The 22,460-nt window shown below is 38.9% G+C and overlaps 1 protein-coding gene across 7 annotated transcripts in view; it reads left to right on the plus strand.

Annotated features, from left to right (window-relative positions):
- The first annotated feature begins 728 nt into the window (after nt 1-728).
- LOC110973156 (uncharacterized) overlaps nt 729-22,460 on the plus strand; it is a 54,529-nt gene continuing 32,797 nt past the window's right edge. For 4 of the 7 annotated variants that reach the window (XM_022223731.2, XM_087132479.1, XM_022223734.2 and 1 more), the window contains exons 1-10: nt 729-935; nt 10,840-14,234; nt 14,792-14,938; nt 15,877-15,945; nt 18,407-18,465; nt 19,207-19,288; nt 19,665-19,742; nt 20,289-20,364; nt 21,032-21,084; nt 21,828-21,881. In XM_022223731.2, the coding sequence (XP_022079423.2) occupies nt 11,109-14,234; nt 14,792-14,938; nt 15,877-15,945; nt 18,407-18,465; nt 19,207-19,288; nt 19,665-19,742; nt 20,289-20,364; nt 21,032-21,084; nt 21,828-21,881 (3,744 nt within the window). In that variant the 5' untranslated portion in view covers nt 729-935; nt 10,840-11,108. Of the gene's footprint in view, nt 936-997; nt 1,096-9,912; nt 10,113-10,839; nt 14,235-14,791; nt 14,939-15,876; nt 15,946-18,406; nt 18,466-19,206; nt 19,289-19,664; nt 19,743-20,288; nt 20,365-21,031; nt 21,085-21,827; nt 21,882-22,460 lie in introns of those variants that run through there. The other 3 variants (XM_022223732.2, XM_022223733.2, XM_022223735.2) reach the window with 3 other exon arrangements.

A 22,460-nucleotide genomic window follows, 5' to 3' on the forward strand; every position in this document is an offset into this window, starting at 1 on the left:
CCTCTTTTGTTAATGGTTTTTCAGTGTACTGTAGTTGCAAGCCTAAAAGAAATAATTAAAATAAAACACAAATAGCTGCGCTTGAGTGTAGTACAACGTTTGTGCGGCCATAAATACAAAAAATGAAACATCTGCTATCACCCCCAAGAACGAAAGAAAAGAATAAGACTACCCTACTGAAAAATGTAACCCTAACAGTGAGAGTGGTTTAAGCAGTGAGCTAGTAAGGCTGATATTTGGTTGATCAACAAACTTCAAACTCTGATGATGAATTTTTTTCTAACTTTGTATAAAATCTATGGCCACGTGAAATAATATCTAAACAGCAGAATTTTACTGCTAGCCACTGGCATGGTTCTTAAGCCATTTTTAAGGGGGGGTATACCTTTCGCACTTGATGTAGTAACCTTTTAATTTTCGCTGCTGCTGTCCACTTTTGGAGTCGAAAAAAAATTGATCGTGGACTATATATTCATTTAATTTAAAAAAAATAATGCAATATTGAGAACCCAATATTTTCCAGCCTTTTTTCTTTTTTTCTTTTTTGCATTTTGGGGACAAAACGAAAGTTGGGGGGGGCTTCTACTGCATACGAACACTGAATCTATAAAAGACAGGCCACCGTTCATGCGCACGACGAACGCAAAAAAACGTAAAGAAAAGTTCGACTTTCCCTGCTCGAAAGTTCCGCCGACGTCATGTCTGAAAGCCATTGACCAACAGAGGGCGCTATATCGATAGCTTGTTGCACAGTTCCAGGAAGACGGTAGAAGGCGGAAGTACATTTGTACATGTATGAAAGATGTATCCGGATAAACACTTTTGCCATGTTTGTGGATGGAAAAATACAACTTCATTTTCCACTGAATTTGACAGCATAGACCACTCATTCTGCGATAAATTCAGTCGAATCCGGATTAACGCTCCTGCTCTTGGTAAGTTTCCGCTAGGCATAGGCCTTTGCAAACCATGACTAAGCTGGCATGGCTGGCCCGTAGCCTTAATATTATTAGAATTATGTCTTTATCGGGCAGCGTGTTGAGTCATCGTTGAGTGAATCATAAATAAGACCTATTTAAAATAAAAGTGAAACAGGTAAGCAGTAAAGTTAAATAGTACTTACCCAGAAATATCTAACGTACATGTATGTGACTGTACAAGTCACTTATATTATAAAGGCTTATTTTGCCACTTATTAGGTCTATGCCTACTGTGAAAACCAATCGGAGACACTAGCTTCACATGGATGTTGTCGTCTAGGTCCTACATGTACTTCAATTTGCTATGCTTCTACATCTACATGTACTCGTACATACATGGATACATACTAGGCAGTGGATGTACACAATGTACAAAGTTAACCCTAACACTCCTCAGTCCTCCAACAGGTGAAGGATTGAGGAGGGTTAGGGTTAATACAATGTGTGAATGAGCATGATGAGTCCAATGTATGTACACTGTACATGTATGTACTGTAGTTCCAGGGGAGTAGCCTACATGTACGTGTACAGGTTCATTAATATCGTACATGATTGTAGATAAGAGGATATATACATGTACATGTATGTATGTACATAGTACTTTGAGAATCATAGTCACTACTTCGTCATACTTCGTGTGACTTTGAGCCAGTGTAGTTTACATGGATTCATAACGCTGTGGTTTTTTTAAAATCAAACTGGAAAAGTGAATGATCCACAGGTGTAACAAAGCTACAGCCTACAGGTATTCAATCAAATTTTCCCTCGACAGCAAACTTGAGTAACCTTAAGTATAGCTCTTAAAAGGAGTGGAACAAAGATTTCAGAGCATGACCAAGTATTTTTCTAAGTGAATGAGATTTTTACTCACCAACCTCTCGGTTCTACCCAACGACGATCGTTCCATTCATGCCATTTGTGTTTATCACATTGCGTATGCGTCGGGCCGATGGTATCAACTTACAGGTCATAGCATGTATGTAAGGACGGTCACGTGATCAGGGCATGCAATGAAAATGACAAGATGCTGTCCCCGTCACTGAAAATGGTGGAGCCAAGATGTGGAGTGCTCAAGCTTTGCCTTTGGTCAGAAAAACAGTTTCAACTTTGTTGGCCAATACTTTGAAAAGAAGATTCATAGACAGGCATCACTAATTTTTTCTTACAGTGGTAAATCAGCCATCGGATACTGATTACATCCTACAAAGTCAAATTTAGCTGGGCGAGTATTACCAAAAGTATTTACTCTGAAACCATTTAGAATTTTTCTGACCAGTCTCATTGGGTTTGTGCCCAAGGTGTCAAGTGTCAAGTTTATGATGTCTGTGTATGAAACTCTTTCCTTTGAAATGTTGAGTCTCCATGAACTCCATGTCAGTCAATGACATTTAATAGAATACCGGTAGGTATGAAGAGTGAATTGCATCGTCTTCTATGCTTCAAACTTGCCCTTTTCAGATGTTCCGGTACATGCGCACCTGGTCACATGTGCTGTAATTTGTATTTAGATTATTACTCATGATTATGAAAAAAAAAATTAAACCATGCATGTGAACAGGTGAATCGGTGTTGCTTTCAAGATGTTTTGCAAGCCGCAAAATAATTCAAAGTCATGAAAGTTGGTACCGTCAATGTACATGCACCATATGCTCAATATACATGTGCTTGTGTTTAAAACTCTTGTCTTTTTTTTAAACATCAGAGCTACATGAATGTTGACTGAGTACTTTGAATGAGGAGGAACATGCTGTACATGTATGTGTACGTGCATATGTTCATGTGTATATGCATGAACATCCATGGTGTACATGTAGTTACATGTACATGTAGATAATGGAGTTACATACTGGTACATGGTACAATGTACATGTACAGTACATGTACATAGCTCCGTGATTAGACATACTTCAAGTAGAAATGTGTTTACAAACGTGCGTATTGTTCATGTACTGTACCCATGGTATTGTATACATGTACATGTACATGTAGCAGTACTCAAGTTGGACATTCTCAACATGCCTGTCTGTCAAGATGTTTAGGGCCCAACTTCCTGGCACTGCTTACCGCGGAATTCCATACTTTACAATCACCATTCTGCGATAACCACACTAGCAGAAAAAAGCACAGAATCCTTAGTTTGCGGGTCGATGTACATGTATGCATGCGCGCGCACAAGCCAAATTAAATTCCTTGCTAACCTGTGAAATACGTTCACCGTAAGCACAGAATTTCCTGCTGCGGTAAGCGCCGATTTTTTGCTTGCGCTAAGCAGTGCCATGAAATTGGGCCCAGTGCTCTTCATGCCAAAGTGTTGCCATTTTAAACGTGTTTTAATACCTTTTTCCATATTTCTGATAAAACTTTGATGTCATATTGCATTGTTTTGGCGCGCAGACAAAGATATGTATTTCCAATTTTTTTGAGGTGTCATTGAAATTGTGAATTTTTAATGACATGCTTACAAGGCATGCATTGTTCAGTATTCATTGGTAAAACTTGTTCATGTACATGTACATTAGTGTACATGTGTTGTTCCCAGATACTGTGCATAGTGCAAGGATGACAACAGGCGTGACATTGTAATTGATGATATTGTCAGTTGATTTGTTAATACACACATGTACATGTACATGTGTACCGGTAGCTACAGTATAAGATTTGGGACTGTTAGGGTATCCCTCACAGTCCCATATCTTTCGATTTCAAGTCATGGCTGATATCTAGAACAATGATGACCGTGTCAACCTTTCAACTTAATTGGAGTTAATTAAATAAAGTCTCGAACGTTAGCAATTTTGAGGGACATGAACTCCCTGTTAAAATCCGAGTCAATAGAATTTACTGAGGAGTGATAATCCCCGAGGTTATTTTACACAGATTTGTATGTGGTGAAAGGTGATAATATTTACACATATTAAAACCATAATCACGAAAGTAAAAAGTACATGTACCTCTCACAATTAATCGGGTCCCAAAGTCGGCAGTCATGAATGTCATTCCATTCTGTCATAAGTGTCAAAAAAATCGACTGCAAAAAAAGCGAGTAAAATCCATGTATCTATGTACAACACAAGCTTTAAAAAAGAGTGCAAAAAAGCACCGCCAAACCATCATTCTTTTACGACTGGACCGATCACATTTTCTTCAAGTATGTTCTCGAAAACCGCAGTCCAAAATACCGATCGTGGCGATTTTGCGGCTTCCATCAATCTCTCGCGGTGACGTTAGAGAAACATTTCGCTGCATCATGGCCTGTTTGACCTCTGACATCAACCCAGATAGTGCGCCCTCTTTTTTATTCGATATTCATGAACCCCTTCACGGAATGGCAACGCTCTGCGATTTTTCTCTTCGGAACAATTTTTCTCAAAAGAAAATCCGTCATTCTGAGTAACGTTCGCAAAAAATAACATGTGAGACATAAAATGCGATTCTTGATGAAAATCTAATGCTAATCTAATGCTCAGAGTTGAATTTTAATTTTATTTTCAGTGGATTCATCTCCAAAATAACCGGCAAAATGAAAATCGCGCATTTTCGGCATTCTTGAACGTTATGTAGTTTCTGTCAAAATTATCGAACGCGATCAAAATTCTGTCAAATGTAACGTTCACAACGAACATATTGCACTCATTGCAATTTTTTGATGCAGCCAAACTTAAAGATAATTTTTGGTGGTCAAAAAATACATGTACTAGACCTGGCAAATATGTTGGTATTGTGAGAGTGATTAGAAACGCTAAGAGAATGAAGAGAGCCAAACTTTTCTCATCATTTTCCGTCCATTTTGTGCTCTTTTTTTGTGGCTTATATTTTTTAAAAGTCGAAAAATATACTGAATTCTCCTTTTTTAGAGAAGTTTTGAAATCAAGTCCTCGGTGTAAACACTCTGACGTAAAACTTTAAATGAATTCAACTCCATTTGATTTGCACTGGTAGCCAACCAAATGTCCACCATAAGTACATACATGTATTATGCCTAATTATCCCCATATACAAATGTAATCATTTTTATAAATCTGAAGGTGCTAATTTGTATTTTACATGATCAAAGTCACTCTTTAAGAAGTTTTGAAAAATGACAGCCGAGGTTGCATTTCGGTCCATTTTATGAAGAACATGCCATATCCCAATACAATTACTTTTCACTATTCTAGGAGGCCATCAGAAATGTCCAGAGACAGTGTCACTATACCAATGTACATATACATGTATTTATGTACATTTCATTATTCAGTATTGTTTGGTTAACATAAAGGCTACATGTACATGTAGAACTCCCCCCCCGCCCAACAGCAACATGTCCAGACAATTACCAGTACAGCGTGTCCAGCCCATCACACATCCAGACTTGACCAGTGATTGTGAAAGTTGAGACCTTGTGGTTTCATTTTCAGGATCAATGTTATACTTTGCTATTGAAAATAAATACCAGTAATATCCATAATTATTGGGAGCTTGACCGAATCCAGTTTGCCATTTGTGATTAGTGTTGATAAACAAGGCTACAGCTGCAATGAGTTTCACACAACCTTGGTACCTCTTGAAGTGGTAAAACATTCAATTAAGGCTGTAACATAGTCATGTTCCTTTAACCCCAACAGTCCCAAATCCCCCTTCTGATTTTAATATGATTATACACCTACACCCATGGCCCATTGGGTTAATATTTTTGAACAGTATACAGTAGTTTCCTCTGACTCGTCATCAGTCACATGGTCGTCAGTTAAGAAATTCTACAACTATAACAGTGCCTTTCTGTCGTACAAGGAGGTATCAGAACAGCCCTCTTGTAGGATTGATAAAGCTGCTTAACAGTGTGTCTGACTAAACCTATTACTATTAGCTCCATGTTGAGTTTATTTGCCCTGCCAATAATAGAATCAGACCTTATCGTTTACTTGTTCTGGTTCATTTTTTAATGCTTTGAATACAAATGATATTGTGGTTCCTGCGTCGTAATTGTCCTCCCTATCTAATGTTCCCTTTGTAATATTTTGTGTTTTGATCCTCTTCCTTTTGACCGCTCTTCCTCCTGACCCCCTACCCCTTACCCCCTCCCCCATTTTGACCCTCCTTAGCCCTATATGTTTTGTTTCCTCTTCCCTTTCTGTATTTTCACCCTTTTGTCCAAGTACTTTGTTAATGTTTGCAAACAAATTTTGATTTCCGTTGATTCAATTTTTTTAATTTTAACCCTTTTAGAATGTATTATTGATCATAATGTCCCTGTTTACTCCAAGGCTTTTTAGAAATTTAACGCTTTTAGTTTTTGAATACCCTTTTCTTTTGTAATTGTACATATTATTGTATATTTATTTGTTTTAATGTACATGTAAATTGTATTCACAATTCTGCCCCTGGCGGCAAGGAATACAGTTAAAATAAATAAACCATTCATAATAATAATAATAATATACATGTACACATCTTGAAGTCATTGAAATTGATGGGATTTTTTTAATCTGCAATTTTGTCCTAAAACCTGATGGGTGCAACATGATATACCGGTACATGTGTGTACATGTACATGTATACATGTACCGGTATGTGTGTTCTATTAACTTCTAAGAATGAAAAATGAAGTGACTTCATGATGGTTTCACATCTGACACACCTAATTTTTGTGTGTGTTTTTCTACATGTAGGGCCCTATATTTTTTTCTTTGTACATGTACATGTATACAGTGTGTACATGTATATGTACATGTACAAGTAGTACAAAGGCAGGCATTTTGTTTCATGGTACTGACTGCATTTTTTACGCCTGAAGTTTAACGTCTTGGTTGTGTTGACATTTTTTGCATACTAGTTGCTGGCACAGTTAACTTTTATGGAATGTTGAAATTCACATACTGTAGATGTAAACTTGTATCGGTTGTTTTCATGTTTCCTCAAACATGGTATCATGAAGAAGTGGAGTTTTTTCTAAAACCTTTGTTTTTGAGTTTAACAATTCCTTAAATGGCAAAATTTTAAAAGTAACAATACCGTAGACTGGTCATTCTACTCATACAGTACATGAACGTGTAATTGTACCTGCACTTGCACATTATGCAAAGCTTGAACACTCAGATTCTGAAATTTGAACACTCATTGCAGCAAGAATTATCTCAGCCAGTAAGAATAGAGGAAGCAGGCCACTAAAAATGATCTGCGTTCATTTCCTTGTTGTTCAAAGTAAACTGTCGTACAATGTAGATCGTTATCACTGTATATTTATAAAACACACATCCTGCACTGTAGGGCTATGCTGGTTGTCCGAACATTCACAGTGATTGATTGCTGAATATTCAAATATTTGTTTTTAACATCAAATATTCAGATTGGAAGATCAATGAAATAAAAACGGAACAATTATTTTCGTTCATTAAAGCATGCATTAATGTGTGAGAAGTTCCCTTAAAGGTACATGTAATTGCTCAGCATGAAGGCCCCAAAATTACTTTGCCTTCTATTTTTCTCTCTCTGACTGTTTGTAAAACATGTTTACCAGTATGTATGTGCTACATACATGTTCATGAATTTTGTTCCTTGCTTTTTTTGGTAATTTGATACTCGTATTTCACCAAATATTTGGATATTTGTTTGAATGGTAAGAAAATATTCAGTCATTCGAATTGGTCAGCCTGAAATGTTGTGCTGACATGATTGTGTCCATGTATGTATAGTACATTGTGTATAATTTCACATATTACTAGTACATGTAGGCCGACTTTCAAACATATTGCCCTGATTCTTAGTGGCATCTGTTGGTCGTACCCATGTACATGTAGTCAAGTTTACAGTGCATTGATTTGTTATATTGTGTTGCGTAAACTGGCAATTGCACACATGTCCATATTACTATAGCGTGGACATTCGCTTTTGTACCGGCGGTGGTACTAGCTAGTGTACATGTACATGTACATGTGTATACATGTACATGTGTACGTGTAGGTGTAAAATCATATTAAAATCAGGAGGGGGATTTGGGACTGTTGGTGTTCAAGGAACATGACTATGTTACAGCCTTAATTGAATGTTTTACCACTTCAAGAGGTACCAAGGTTGTGTTAAACTCATTGCAGCTGTAGTCTTGTTTATCAACACTAATCACAAATGGCAAACTGGATTCATTCAAGCTCCCAATAATTATAAGTGGATATTACTGGTATCTATTTTCAATAGCAATGTATAACATTTATCCTGAAAATGAAACCACAAGGTCTCAACTTTCACAATCACTGGTCAAGTCTGGATGTGTGATTGGCTGGAGTACCCCAGTAAACTGTCTGGACATGTTGCTGTTGGGCATCCCATGTGAGGGGGAGGGAGTTCTACTCAGGGACTACATACATGTACATGTACATTTGCCTGCAACTGGGGACCCCCTATTGTTCCTCTTTTGTTTGTACTCTAACTTTTTAGAAGACCACCCATATGTTTTGTACACAGTTGTCAATCGGGGACCCTCTGTCAGTCGGGGACCTCATTGTCCTCTATTGTTCAGGGTCCCCAATTGAATACAGAAACAAACTCATGTACACCTTTGGGTGTTGGGTTAATACTTTTTAGTAGTATAAAGTAGTTTGCATGTACACATCTTGAAGTCACTGAAATTGTAGGGATTTTTTTGCCAAAAATATAAGAAAATCTGCAGTTTTGTCCTAAAACCTGATAGGTGCAACATGATACATGTACATGTAGGCCTATGTGTTCTTTTAACTTCTATGAAAAATGAAGTGACTTCATGATGGTGTCATCATCTGACACACCTATGTAATTTTTGTGTGATTTTTTCTACATGTAGGGCCCTAATTGTTTTCTTTGAAGCAGCCATACATGTACATGTGTGTATTTCAGTCTGATGTTCAACTTCTAATATGGCAAACTACATGTAATTTTTTTTCTCAAGTGCTCATTTACAGATCATCAAAACCATGTGGGGAACAGTTGTGTAGTGGTTTAGTCACTGTCTATACTCAACCAGTTTTTATTGTATTGGTACTATGTGCATTTTTTTTATACACCATGATATTTACATCTGGGCTACGCAATGTTGATGATTCCATGGTGTGCTTATGATGTGTATTTTCCTGTGGGGGTCAGGCTTCAATTTATAAATAGAGAGACACAAGCAGCATCTGTCATGAGTATTGGCAAAATTCTGTTGCACTCAGTGTATTTCAAAGGAAACCACAATTGAGAACCCACGACCAGTTGTTTTGAATAACAGGATATTAGCTGATATCAAACATAGTTCAAATAGTGCAAATACATGTACTTGTATGGTACCAGGGTGTGTGTGTGTGTACCGTTTACTAAGTATGGATTTCAGGGATTTCTGTGTTTGCTACATGTACATACATGTACATGTACAGTACGTGTGTAGCATTGGTACAGGTACATGTACATGTATAGTACCTGAACATGAGTGATTTTCATCGAACACCATTTTCCCCTTTTGGTCACTTTTTAACTCAATTCAAACCGTACTGTGTACATTTTCAGTATATTTAATAACTAGCTACCAGTAACATGTCAAATTACTCCACTTCAGTTTTCAAGTTTATCATTTCATTCTACATGTAATGGATGGTCATTTTCTTTTAGAAATCAATTCCTTTTCAAAGGAAGATAATTCCTTTCTGCAATCCGCTGAAAGGCTACATGTGTACATGTAAATTATTGGCCCATAAAGTTATTCATGCATTCATACAGCGTACCTTTTTTACATGTACAGTGTACATGTACATGTATGACACACAGCTGTGCATGTATACATTTACATGTATCCCAGATTCCTGTCGCAATAAATATCCTCAACCACAAGAAATATTTTATGCGTCATAAATTGGAAGAACTTCCTTGTTGATTTACATGCAGATTACCATATACCGTAGCAAGCAAACTTCACACAGCATGTATATGTATGTCCACTTGTACCGTATGTGCAATACATGTGTACAGGGAATGTCAATCAATTAGTACTTGTACCGGTAGGTTGATTAATTGGTTCAGTTTGAGAAACTTTACTCGGACCTACCAGTATGTTAGGATTGACATGTACATGTACAGTACATCTGTAGAGAAGATTCACCTCATCCTCACTCATCTACATGTACATGTACATCCTCTGACATGTCTGAGGTAAGTTGTATAGTCTGTGGGAGTCCTTGAAGGTACGGGTATGCTGTATGAATGTGTAAAATGCACTGTAAGCATGGTACCGATACATGTACATGGCACATATATGTACGTGTACCTGTACATGTATGTAACACTCTTAACAACTGACTGCTTTAATGTGGGATAGATGTTTTGAAAACCGTTGGGACACGTACATGTACATGTACCAGTAGTACCCGAGGCAAAGCCAAGGGCGCTGAGCTTTATTTGACACCGAAGGCTAATAAACTTTATTTGACACATACCGGTATGTACAATGGACATGATGGACTGGTACATGTACAGTACATGTACAGTACATGTACATGCATGTAAGGTGTATGTACCGGTACGTACATGTACATGTATACAGTACATGTACAGCAGGGGATCTGAAAAAAAGAAGTGGGAAAATATCTTGTTTCCTCTTAAAATCCTAGATACATGTACATGTACCACAGTACATGTTGTGAAGGTGCATGTAGCAGTAATATTGAAAATAAAGACACTATTATTATTAAACGATAATAATAAGAATAGGAAAGATCTACCCGGGTATACACGTATGCATCCTTACTGGTGTCAGGACACTGTTTATCATTATTGTCTGATTATCCCTGCTCACCTAGCCCAGAAACATTCTTGCTCTCCACTGAATTACATGTACATATTTGTCATAATATTGTTGTTTTTGTTTCCTTTATTCCAGATGGGAAATTTGCAAGAAACATGATAGGAAAATGATTTTGGTCAATCTGGCAAGAAACTTCAAAAGCAACAGTAGAGGAGAAAATCATTTCTGCTAAGTACATCTGCAACGCATGTCTGCTTGTACCTAAGATACTTCCTCTGAAACTGAAAATAAAAGCCTACTACCGGTACGTTCCCCACCACCTTGGAAACTGGAGATTTGAACATCAAAACAGGGAGAGCTTGATTTGCCACAATAACAAAGGGAAAAATCTCCCTTTTCCTAAAATGGCAGCAAAGAAACAGACGAGTTCGATCCAAGACTGGCTTGAGTCATTAGATCTAGGAAATTTCACCAACCACTTCCTCCTGAATGGTCTAACAGAACTCCACCAAGTGTGTCACATCACAGAAGATCAGCTCAGTTTGATTGGAATAACACAGCGAGGATATCAGAAGAGAATTCTAAACCACCTACCTTCGGAGGCAGAGGCCTTCTTGTCAGAATTTGTAACTGGCTCAGAGAAATTGAGCACTGACGGTAAGGACACATCAGGAGAGGCCCCACCCCCAATGCCTCCTCGAAGGAGTGCTGTTAAACAGGTGGGAAAAGAAAATGGACATCCGACGGGAAGAAAGCCAACGTTTGATGATGAAAGTTACCTCTTTCTTCCAAGTAGGCCACACTCAGATTCAGATCGGCCATCTACCGGTAGCATTTCTCAAACGTCTTTGGGTGACTTTAAGCATGTCCCTGTCCCACCACCACGAGCACCTGGTAGCCAGGGCAAAGGGATGGCATTGTCTTCTGAGATTCCCAACAATCAAGCCAGGATGAGGCCTACACCGCAGCCTCGAGCAAGATCCGATCCTAGTTTGGGAGCCAAACCACCCCCTTTACCTGGCCGTGATGAGAATCCTGAGAGGCCTTCCCCAAAGCTTCAACCAACTCCTCAAGTGCCTCCACGTGTAGCCCCATCCCAGGCAGCACCACAAGTGCCTTTACCTTTAAAGCTTTTCCCAACCTCATTTGTAGAACCAAATGTCTACGATGATGATCCTTGTCAGTGTGTTAAGCCACCTGAAAGTAATTCATCCAATTTTTTGTCACCTCCACCAGTTTTTCCAAAAGCTGTTCCTCAGTCATCTGCACAAGATGCAATCGATGAACCTTTCCCGGAATTGCCACCTCCTCCGCCACCAAAAAGTTTTCCAGGCTCTGCAATGCCACCAGCACCTGCAAAGCGAAATGTGTCACCTGTCCCACATCTTGTCCATCGCAGACCCCCAGATCCCCCAAACTTGGAATCTCCGTCGTCTCAACCAAGAAGCCTGAATGATGATATACTGGTAGATTCTAGAAAATCAGCACTCCAGATGCCCGAGGAATGTGCTCCACCACCTGCAAAAGACTCTCTCTTGTCTCCACCACCAGTACTTCCTTTCCAGTCACCATCATTATGTGGTAGTGAGGAAGACAATGTACCTAGCCTCCCTCCTCCACCTGTTCCTACAACCATTCCAAGTATTCCTCCACGACCCCACTTGGGAGAACACCCACCCATTTCTGATGTACCCCCTCCTCCATTACCATCAAAAGAGACACCTGGACATCTCCAGGCATTTCAGATGAGCGGCATTCAGGGGGGCACATCGTCAGTCCCTTTCCTGCCTGAACCCACGTCATCTATACCGATCATTCCCCCACGCCCTCCTCCTTCACTGCTACCGGGTCCGTCACCCTCAGAGTTACAACCACTTCCTCATCCTCAGTCATTATTAGCAACAGATCCATTACCTGCTGAATTGCCCCCACCCCCACCAATGCAGGAGGAGACTCCAGGACATTCGGATTTTACCCAGCCTCACCAAACAGACTTCGTAAACATCTTTGATTCTGCAAAGGAAACCAGGGATCCGTTTGCATTTGATCCATTTACAAACAACACAGAAGGTACTTTTTCTGTAGATCCCCCTCTGCGACCTCCATCTCTCTTTCTCACACAGGAAGATCTAGAAAGGTTCCCAAAGCCTCAACTGAGTGTTCCCCCACCAGTGGAGGAGTTGCCTTCTCAAAGTGAACAGCCAGTTCCTTTACATCTATCTAGACCTGCTCCCAATCTGTCATTACTAAACAGACCGGTTCCTTTGCCCCCTGCATCTGATGTCCTAGCTCCTACCGGTATGCCACCCATCCCCCAGGACCATACTCCCTTAGAAACTCAATATCAAGCCTTGCCAGAACTTACTAAAGCTGGCGAGGGTTTAACTCCACATCAGTCAGGGGAGCTGACTTCGACTACAGTTGTTTCACAAAGTGGGTTGAGAAAGCCTCCAGCACCACCACCCAGGATACCTGCTGGCACAGAGCAAAAAGTCAATAGAGACACAGCAGCATCACCAGACATTACCAGCTCTGATCAACCTACATGTATGCCTGCTGGTCTTTTCCACAAGACATCAGACTTAATTGACCTGTCTTCCCTTGAAACTAATGCAGTCACCTTTAAAAATGTTCCAGCTGAAAATGAGCGAAAATCCTTCCTGGATACTGAGTACAGTGATAAGCCATCCCGTAGTACTGCTAGTCCACTTCTTCCTGTTCTGCATGACCCTGACGATCAGTACTCGAAAGTACATCGCTCACCCAAAATTACACAGCGATGCGTGAGTGGGGAGAAGAAAGAAACACCAAGTATTCCCCAAATTCCAACTCGGCCACCTCAGATTCCTCCAAGACAGGAGCCAAAGGGAGAAGCTGCTCCTACTTTCACAGGACCTGAGAGGCTATCTCCAATAGGATCTGCAACTCAAGATGACATGTATAGTGTTGTTGGTGAGTCAAGAGTAACCTCCTGGTCAAGCTTACAAGTACCTGTACCTGCCTCCCCGTCAGGACTCAGCGATAGTTCTGACAGGCATTCCTACATTTTACTGAGTGAAGCAATGAGTGGTGGACATGACATTCCAGATGAAAAGATATATCCAGATGAACGACCTTTGCCTGCTGTTCCACTCAGCTCCAGCACACTTGACAAGCCTGGTGAAAGAGATGCTTTTCAAATGGAGGAAGATTTGCCACGATCTCAGCATTCCCAGAAACCAGTCCGACGAGCGCCTCCTCCACCAGTTGTGAGACCAAGTGAGAAGTCACCCAGCCACATACCGAAAATACCACCAAGGCCGGCCCCTGCGGTAAAAGAGTTTATCCCACAGTTGCCACCAGGTAAAAAAGAGGAAGAATATGACCTGTTGGATCCTAGCCGAATGGTGCACACCAGTCCTTTGCGAGATGAACCAGTGGAAGGTTCAGTAGCCTTCAAGGAGTTAGCTCAGAGTGAGGAGAGTGGAGATGATGATGATTCTGGCTTTGACATGGACAGCTTGGAGTTCAGCAAAGCAGGTGTAAAGGAGGTAATGCACAATGTACACGTAGCTACTTGTACAGTACTTGTATCTCCTTTGAAATATACTTTTGCCATTGGCTTGAAATGCATGTTCAGTACAAGTAAGAGTACTTGTGTACATAGACACGGACATTTTTACATATACATGCAATTGTGGCCTCTTCATTCAAGCTTTTTTGTTTTTACCGATATATGTTGGTAATGACATAAGAAAGAGAGGTACGCGTACGTGTATACGGTATGTTTATATTGGAAACAGGCAGTGTAACATATACCATGTATATATGCATGTACATGTACATGTATTTGCCATTTATGTTAAACTCAAACTCAGGTTGAGCATTGAGCAATTACAATTGTGCATTGTAATTACATGTACTGCTGGAATGCACAATATCTAGATGATACAGTACATGTACTGGCACTACGATATGTACAATTATTTACCAGTATATTGTTTAGCTATATATGTATCAAGCTTGGCTATGAAGCTTTACTATACGTGTACATGTACATGCTGACTCACTTTTGATCCCTATTTCAGAGACTTGTTTTTACTTCCAGGATTCTGATTCAGATTTAAACTTCAAAATTGATCTGGCGGACAGGCGCAGTAAGATTGACCTCAGTCATGTTTTACGCATAGGCCAGGCCTATCAACCAGAAGTACCCAACAGGCGTCTGACCAGAACACACAGCCGTGCACTTGATGTAAGTAACACTGTCTGCGTAGTATGATAATCTCCTTTTTCACATAGAGTGCCCTCTTTCCTTTTTGATTTGACATTGAAGTTGTCCCATGTGTATAAATAAACTGGTATGTAACCTTGCCACAAGCGCATGTATACATCTAAAGGTTCTGCATTTACATGTTTGTATGTACATGTACTTTAAAAACTTGTACTGCGTCAACTTTCTCAACTCCATACTTTCCTTTTATTGGTACACATAATGATTTCAGTAAAGAACTCTCTTAACCAGAAAAAGAGTAAATGTTGGTAATGTTTTTGCAATGTGTAGCGGTGGTTGGATAACATAGAAAAATGAACGTCTGCACGTGTACTGACAGCACATGTTGTGAGCATGTATGCAGTATTTTCAAACTACATCATTTGTCAGTGTTTATACGCACAGTTTCATTGACTTCCAAAAGTGAGGTTCTGTTAGTATTGCAGTCAAGTTGTAATCTAAATTGAAAGGAACAGTGCACACAGGCTTGTTTTCTTATTAAATTACTTTCATTCTGGCTAGTTTTGGAATGTACAGGTATGTACATGTACCGGTATATAGACCCATAATTTACTGATACTGCTCTAAATGACCTTGTTATGCTTGTTAAGCAAAATGAACTTACTTTATATGAAAAAGTTACAAAGTAGAGAAGATCACCAGTTTAAGTGAGAGCTTGCTCAAGGAATCTCACTCCAAAAATTGAGCATGCATAACTTCTGCTGACAATGATGAATATTTTTATTCAATGTTATTTCGATTGATATCAGTATTTTCAATCTCTGCACCAAGTGTCTGTAGTTAACACTCATATGATTGAAAAAGAAAGCTCTACATCCTAATTTGTTTAGCTTAGTTGCCTTGGAAACTGCATGGTGTACTAATCGCACTCTTTTGTTTTTGTGGCATGCAAATATCAGGAGAACACTAGAAAAAGACTTTCCAAAAAGCTCTCGCAATCTCTGCAAGATAGAAACAGCGCAGCTGAGGTAAGCAGCAAGAGTGTATCTGTTCTGAGGGAAGAAAAGTGTGATGAAGCAATGTAATACGTACACTTGGGGGGTTGTCATTCATACTTTATGTTCCCAACAGAGAGGGTATTTTGGAAACTCCTTGCTGAATCACCTCCATTTCATAAAACGTCCGCATTGTGTATTCAAAACTGGGTATAATTTTAAAAGATACATGTACATGTACATAGCACTGCAGTTTTTATGAACATCTGTCACATTTACAATGTACATGTAGCTCCCATTTCAGGTTTTACTCTGCAAAATACTGTCCTATATGTAGGTTTGTCCATTTTGATAACATTGTACAGGATGAGCATTTTTGCCACCAGAAGCCGTGCAGATGCACTTGTACCCCCTGAACTTTCATTGCATTCAGCCTTTCCGCTGCAAAACAATTCACAGTTCTCAAGATTTTCCGTCACCAAGCCTCCTTTAAAGATGTGTATTTTTACCCGGTAGGTCTAAAAAACAATATTTGAGCCAATACCTGCATGCACACTATATCAAGCAATGTCTCTTTATGCTCCCATGTGTTTGAAAACACTCATGAAATACTACATGTACACATGGATCAAAAGTTGTTGCCAAATAAGAATGATTCAACTTCTTTGTCGATCACATTTAAAACATATAAAACCTAAGATATGACACTGAATGACCCAGAGAAGAAAGGAAAGCAAGTTCTGTGACATCAAATGTTGTACATATACAGTGTACACATGTAGGTTCATACAACTGCCTGTCCTGTTGAACATACAGTACATTTGCATATGTACGTGTACATGTATCTAGCACCTAAATTTCCTTCAAGTACATGTATGTGTATACATATAAGCTTGGCTTCAGATTTGAAGTTTGGCCTCAGATGTTCTCAATCATTTATGAATACTAGCTTGTAGCTACCTGTACATTGTTAGGAACATGTACACACTTTTATGTAGTGCTTGCTTTAGCACACTTTACTACCCTTCCCTCTTTTGTACTTTCCTGATGCATGGGAAAGTTAGTGTCCTATTGTTCGTGAACTCACATTTTTATTGCCCTGTCAGCTTGAACTGTGAATGTGTAGGCCTACAGTGTGCATACCATACTGGTACCTGTACGTGAATGCAACCAACTGGGGTACAACTTCTTTATGAAGTTTGTTTGAAGAATGTGCTTGAGTTGTTAGTGATTCTTGTGTTTTTGTTTCGTTTGGGTTTTTTTCCCCAAAATTTTAATTTAATTCTGTACACATGAAATATCTCTTGGAAAATTTCAACACTGGGATGTCACTCTTCGAAAACTGCTTAGTCTCTATACACATAATTCTGTGTATTGCTGTATGCATGGTCTGCCATTTCCATGTATAAACCTATCTCTGAACAGCATAATGCTGCTACATGTATATATGCTTGATTGATAAGGAAATAGACCTTGGTACAGGTACTAATGACATTGCACTTAGTTTACATGTGTGCTTTCCTGTGGTATTCAATGGACCATGGGCCCAACTGATTATACATGTATGAAAGTAAAATGTATAAACCAAGTGTGACATCAATAGTACATGTACAGGTACATATAGGCCTAGTAAACTCTTCAACATTGGTCGTCTTTCATGTTAATTTACCTGTGTCGTTGTTCGCGTATGTAAAACAAAGTCAAGAATTTGTTTATGAAATTAATGAAAAAAATTAAATTGATGGTGTAATAGTCTCGTCCCCATGGTATGTACTGTCAATGTACATGTAGGGAACTCCTTCAACATACACTGTATATGTACATTGAATGGATATTGCGTGCATATTTCATAGCGTACATGAATGACTGTTTGATAGTGTTATGGTAGAGCTGAGGCAGAAATTCCTGATGGTGAAGATGGTTACTGATTTGATTGCTTTCAGGCACACAAAAACAAAGGTGTCAAATACGTGTACATGTAGGAATCTTTTAGTGCAGTGTTGTACTGAATTGTGAACTTGATCGTGCGATCCGTGTACTTTTTGTACATGTACGGTACATGTGCACCCTTGATGAAAGTACAAGGTCAGGATTTTTCCCTCTTTGACAAACAAGGTGTGTATTCCTGCAAGTCAGGTAGATTAATACATACCTAGGCAACATTAGACGATCACCGTGCATGCCGTTTCCTCTTATGCTGAGCAGTGTACATACAGGATACTGTTCTATAATAGGCCACACACATGACACATTGATCTCAAACAGTGTGTATGCAATCAGTAAACCAAACAAATAGACTGGTTTACTTTGGCAGGTATTGAAAATTAATTCCTTACAATATTGAAAGTCAAAATTGAGTAATTGATTGCCTTCAATGAAGATTTGACAAACCTTAATCTTGTTGGCATTCATGTTCTTTCCACAGCACATACATACATGTACATACTGTACAAGTCTCATTTACTGTACGAGTTTAACCTTTTTTATGTGATAGACTCCTACTAACAAGGTAACAATTCTGACAAAGCAAGGTTACCTCTGGAAGCAAGGAGGGTGAGTAGAAAAAAAGGTTTTCAGTTTACATTAAAAAAATTCAGGAAGTTGATGTTTTTGGTTTGCAGAGTAACACTGGTAGTGTCTACGACTTTGTCCCCCGTAACCCTACAAGAGGCAGGGGAGGGGGTGGAATATCTAAATCTTTTCCTGATATCCTTCTAGTTCAGTTTCATAATTAAGGTGCTAATGAGCTTTCATGGTTTTATCACTAACTTTTTGTGGTCATTTGGACACCAATTTAGTGAAACTCTGACCTTCCCTTTCTTGCTTGGCATCCATTTTGCTGAGACATGTCAGCTAGCATTAACATACACTGTACATGCATATCCACTGAGGTGCTTAGTGCACACAGGCTGGCACATGTGCGGCCTTGAACTTCAATTGACCGCAACAACAAAACCATATATCAGCTTGAGTCAAAACCTGACATTTGATAATGTATAATGATACTGATAATGAGTATTTCTGCATGTACATGTATGTTGGGCTTAAAAAAATCAGATGTGGGACAGCCCAGTTCTTAGGGCCGGAATACCGCCCTCCCCCGGGCTGTTACATGTAGATAGTCCAAAAGAATCCCGCTCTATTAGGGTTAAGTATGGCAAAAGTTTCAGATATTTCAATCCAGATTCAGACTTCTGTATTTTGTTTTTCAAAGCATCTGATATTTTCTTTGTCGTTCAACTTCAGGATGTACCTTTTATGATCAAAACTTATTCTTGCTTTGGCTTGCAACAGGAAACAGAACAACAAAGGTTTCAGGAAGCGTTGGATGGTGTTTGATGGGCTAGAAATGAGATACTACGAAAACGAGAAAAAGGTTAGTCATTTTCACAGAAAAAAAGGACTGCTCGGTTGTAATCATTGAAAAAAAAAACAGATTTGTCACCTTGTATGGAAATCCTAAATATGGAAATCCTATCCACTTCTTATTATGACCACTGTTCACATAATGTAGTGTTTTTAGAGAATATTGGCTAAAAGCCATTTAAATTTCTCATGAAACACTTGTTGGCAAATTTTATTTCAAGCCAAATGGCTAGTTACATTAGTATCATATGTTGGAAGGCATGCAATACAAAAAGTGAAATCCTCTAAAATATTTCAAAACTTAAAATTAAAACGTATTTCATTACATTTTAAAATGTGGTAATTTTGACTCTATGATTTTGGGGACTGTTTTTTATCTTTCCCAGCTTTCGGAATGCAAGGGAATTATTCCTGTGGGTACCATGCGGGATGTGAAAAATCTTTGCGGAAACACCAGACCAGGGGTGAGTTGAAAACACTTTCCCAACCTTCTCCTTGATTCTTGCTGGGAAAAAAAATGTCAACAATACCCGTGCATACTTTTCAGGAACTTCTGAAGGGGCTATTGTAGTTGTGTACATTCACTGGTTTGTTGAGGTAAATGGCAGAGAATCTTTGTGAACCAGTCTTCAACTGGTTGCTCTTAAACCCCCAGCACCTTTGCAAAATTGGCATGAGATTAACACTCTCCAGTGGAAGCGCACAATGGATACAGCATATATAAAATATTGTCCCAAATAACATTAGTTATATCTCCATCGCACGTAAACGTGATAATTGAACAAATACATCAATTGGGAAGTTTTCTACTCTTAAAGCCGTGGTAATGATAATTTGTCCACAAAAGTCAAATATAATCAAGCACTGTGTTTAATGTTTTACACGACATTTTTTAAATAGTACACATGCTTTCCAGTGCCATTTTATCCTTTTATATTACTGAATTTTTCGGAAGATTTTTTTTCCATGTTCACCTCTTATAAGTTGATTATTTTGTATATTTTTGGCAGTTCGGAGATACCAGACAGTACCGGATTATTCTAGAAACAACTGGCAGATCATTTCACTTTGCGGCAGAAACTCTGGGTAACTGTTAACCTGAACCTGAATTTTTCTCATGTCACTTGGTATATTTTCTTGGATCTTAGATTTATTGGACACTTGGATATCTTGGTTTTGTGTGTTCAGGTGGGTGTGAGTTTGTTTCTGCATGCAATTGGGGACCCTGAACAATAGAGGACAATAAGGTCCCCGATTGACAGAGGGTTCCCCATTGACAACTGTGTACAAAACATATGGGTGGTCTTCTAAAAAAGTACAAACAAAAGAGGAACAATAGGGGGTCCCCAGTTGCAGGCAAATACACACTTGTGTGTGTTTGTGTACAATATGTGAAATGGATATCATTTCTATTACCTTCTCATCCCCTGACTGATTTCACTGCACTCTTTGTCTTTGTCTTTTCTTTTTGTTTTATGGAGAGATGAAGGGTGGTTACCTTCTGCAGCTGAGTTTCATTTACATGTTGTTACCAAACATATTGACAATCCATACAAGACTATTGTCTGAAAGCAATAACCTTGTAATAAGAACTTGAAAGCGATAAACTTGCAATAAGAACTTGCCTCTTCATGTTTCAAAGGGGCTTTGAGTTCTTAGCATTTTATATTCAACCTTCTAATTAATCTGTCTCTTTTGCCTAATTTGGTAATTAATTTAATTTTTCACGTTTTTTTATATCCTCTTTGTTCAGATGAGGGCACATTATGGGCCAATGTACTTATGCAGGCTATATTGTCTTATGAGGTAAGATTTACCACCCTTTTCATAATCATTTGCATAGCATCCTAATTTTGCATGTACGGTTAGTAATAAAAATGAGCAAATATGTGGGAAACAGGTTTCAAAGAAAGTGATTGCAGTTCTGTTTGATGAATCTTGTGCCTGGGGAAAAGGGATGTAGATTGAGGAAATACGAAAATAGACTTATGACTGTAGTAATAATAAAGGAGTTTGTTATGATAGTCACAGTTTCATCGTAGCTCACAATTATTTTAAAGTCAAGGATAACTCCGTGAACATGTAAATGGTTGAGAATTTTCCATTTTAGGAGCTGGAATTTTTGGGGAAGGGCAAACTTGTGTGAAATATTGAGCTGTAAGCCATTCAGTCATTTCATCCTAGCATTTTGTTTGCTTAAAGAGCAAATTTTTTCAGCAACTGTTAAACTGTACAAGTTTGCTCTGGGATTCCAAGGAATAACTTAAGTTTGCCTTTGATTCATATCACAAGTACTCAAAGTATTTCTAATCTGTGGGATGTAATTCCTCATGGCGAAGGAAGAGGCATTTTACAAGAAATTTAGCATCAAAGAAATTGCTTTTAAACAAACAGGCAAGTGGCCCATAAAACTATGATGGTGGAGAAGAAGTCAGGCCTGTTATCCATACAGGTTTTGTTACTGCTAGTTTTTGACTTCCTGGTGATGCACAGGTGTTGTCCTATCAATATTTATTCCAAATTGATAATGCAATGTGTTTTACGCACAGCCTCCGCCTGGTGGATTTCCTGTGGGAGGAGACATGAGCTGCCCAGACAAACAGGTGGGTTGTATTCTGTGTCGTGGGGTTGAGGTGCAAATAAAAATGACGTAGACAACAAGTCGAGTTAAATTGTGGTTTTTATAAAGAAACTCTAGACGACACTGACCGTGTTGGCAGACATACAATAGTTCCCATTGCTAGATCCATATAAACCATATTGAAATGCTCTCTTTGCACCCCGTGGAATTTTGTCATTTTCATCCTGATTTCCAATTCGCATCTCGGTATCTTTGGTAATGCCAAACATGGTTCCCTGTGATGGAGCTCCATTCATGGAACGATGACTTCACATCCCAATGAGATCATGTCCCCACTGAGATCTCTACACATCACAGGTCTCCAGTCGTTGCAGCAGGAAATGTGTGTTCAGTCTTATGCGAAAACCCTCCTTCTCCATGTTTTGTGTGTGGCCAGTGGGAGAAATGACTTTGCGTATTGTCTGTTTATGTTAAGGAGCTGAACTAACAACGAGTTCCCTGCATGCATTTGTTTTTGTTTATTTAAGGAAATGCCAATTGTGTGATACATCTGATTCTGTTTGAGTTATTTCTTGTTTGTGCGTGGTGCCCCATCTATTGT

Source organism: Acanthaster planci, linkage group LG02, assembly GCF_054643075.1.
Source record: "Acanthaster planci isolate LZ-2023a linkage group LG02, COTS_SCS, whole genome shotgun sequence".
Lineage (NCBI taxonomy): Eukaryota > Metazoa > Echinodermata > Asteroidea > Valvatida > Acanthasteridae > Acanthaster > Acanthaster planci.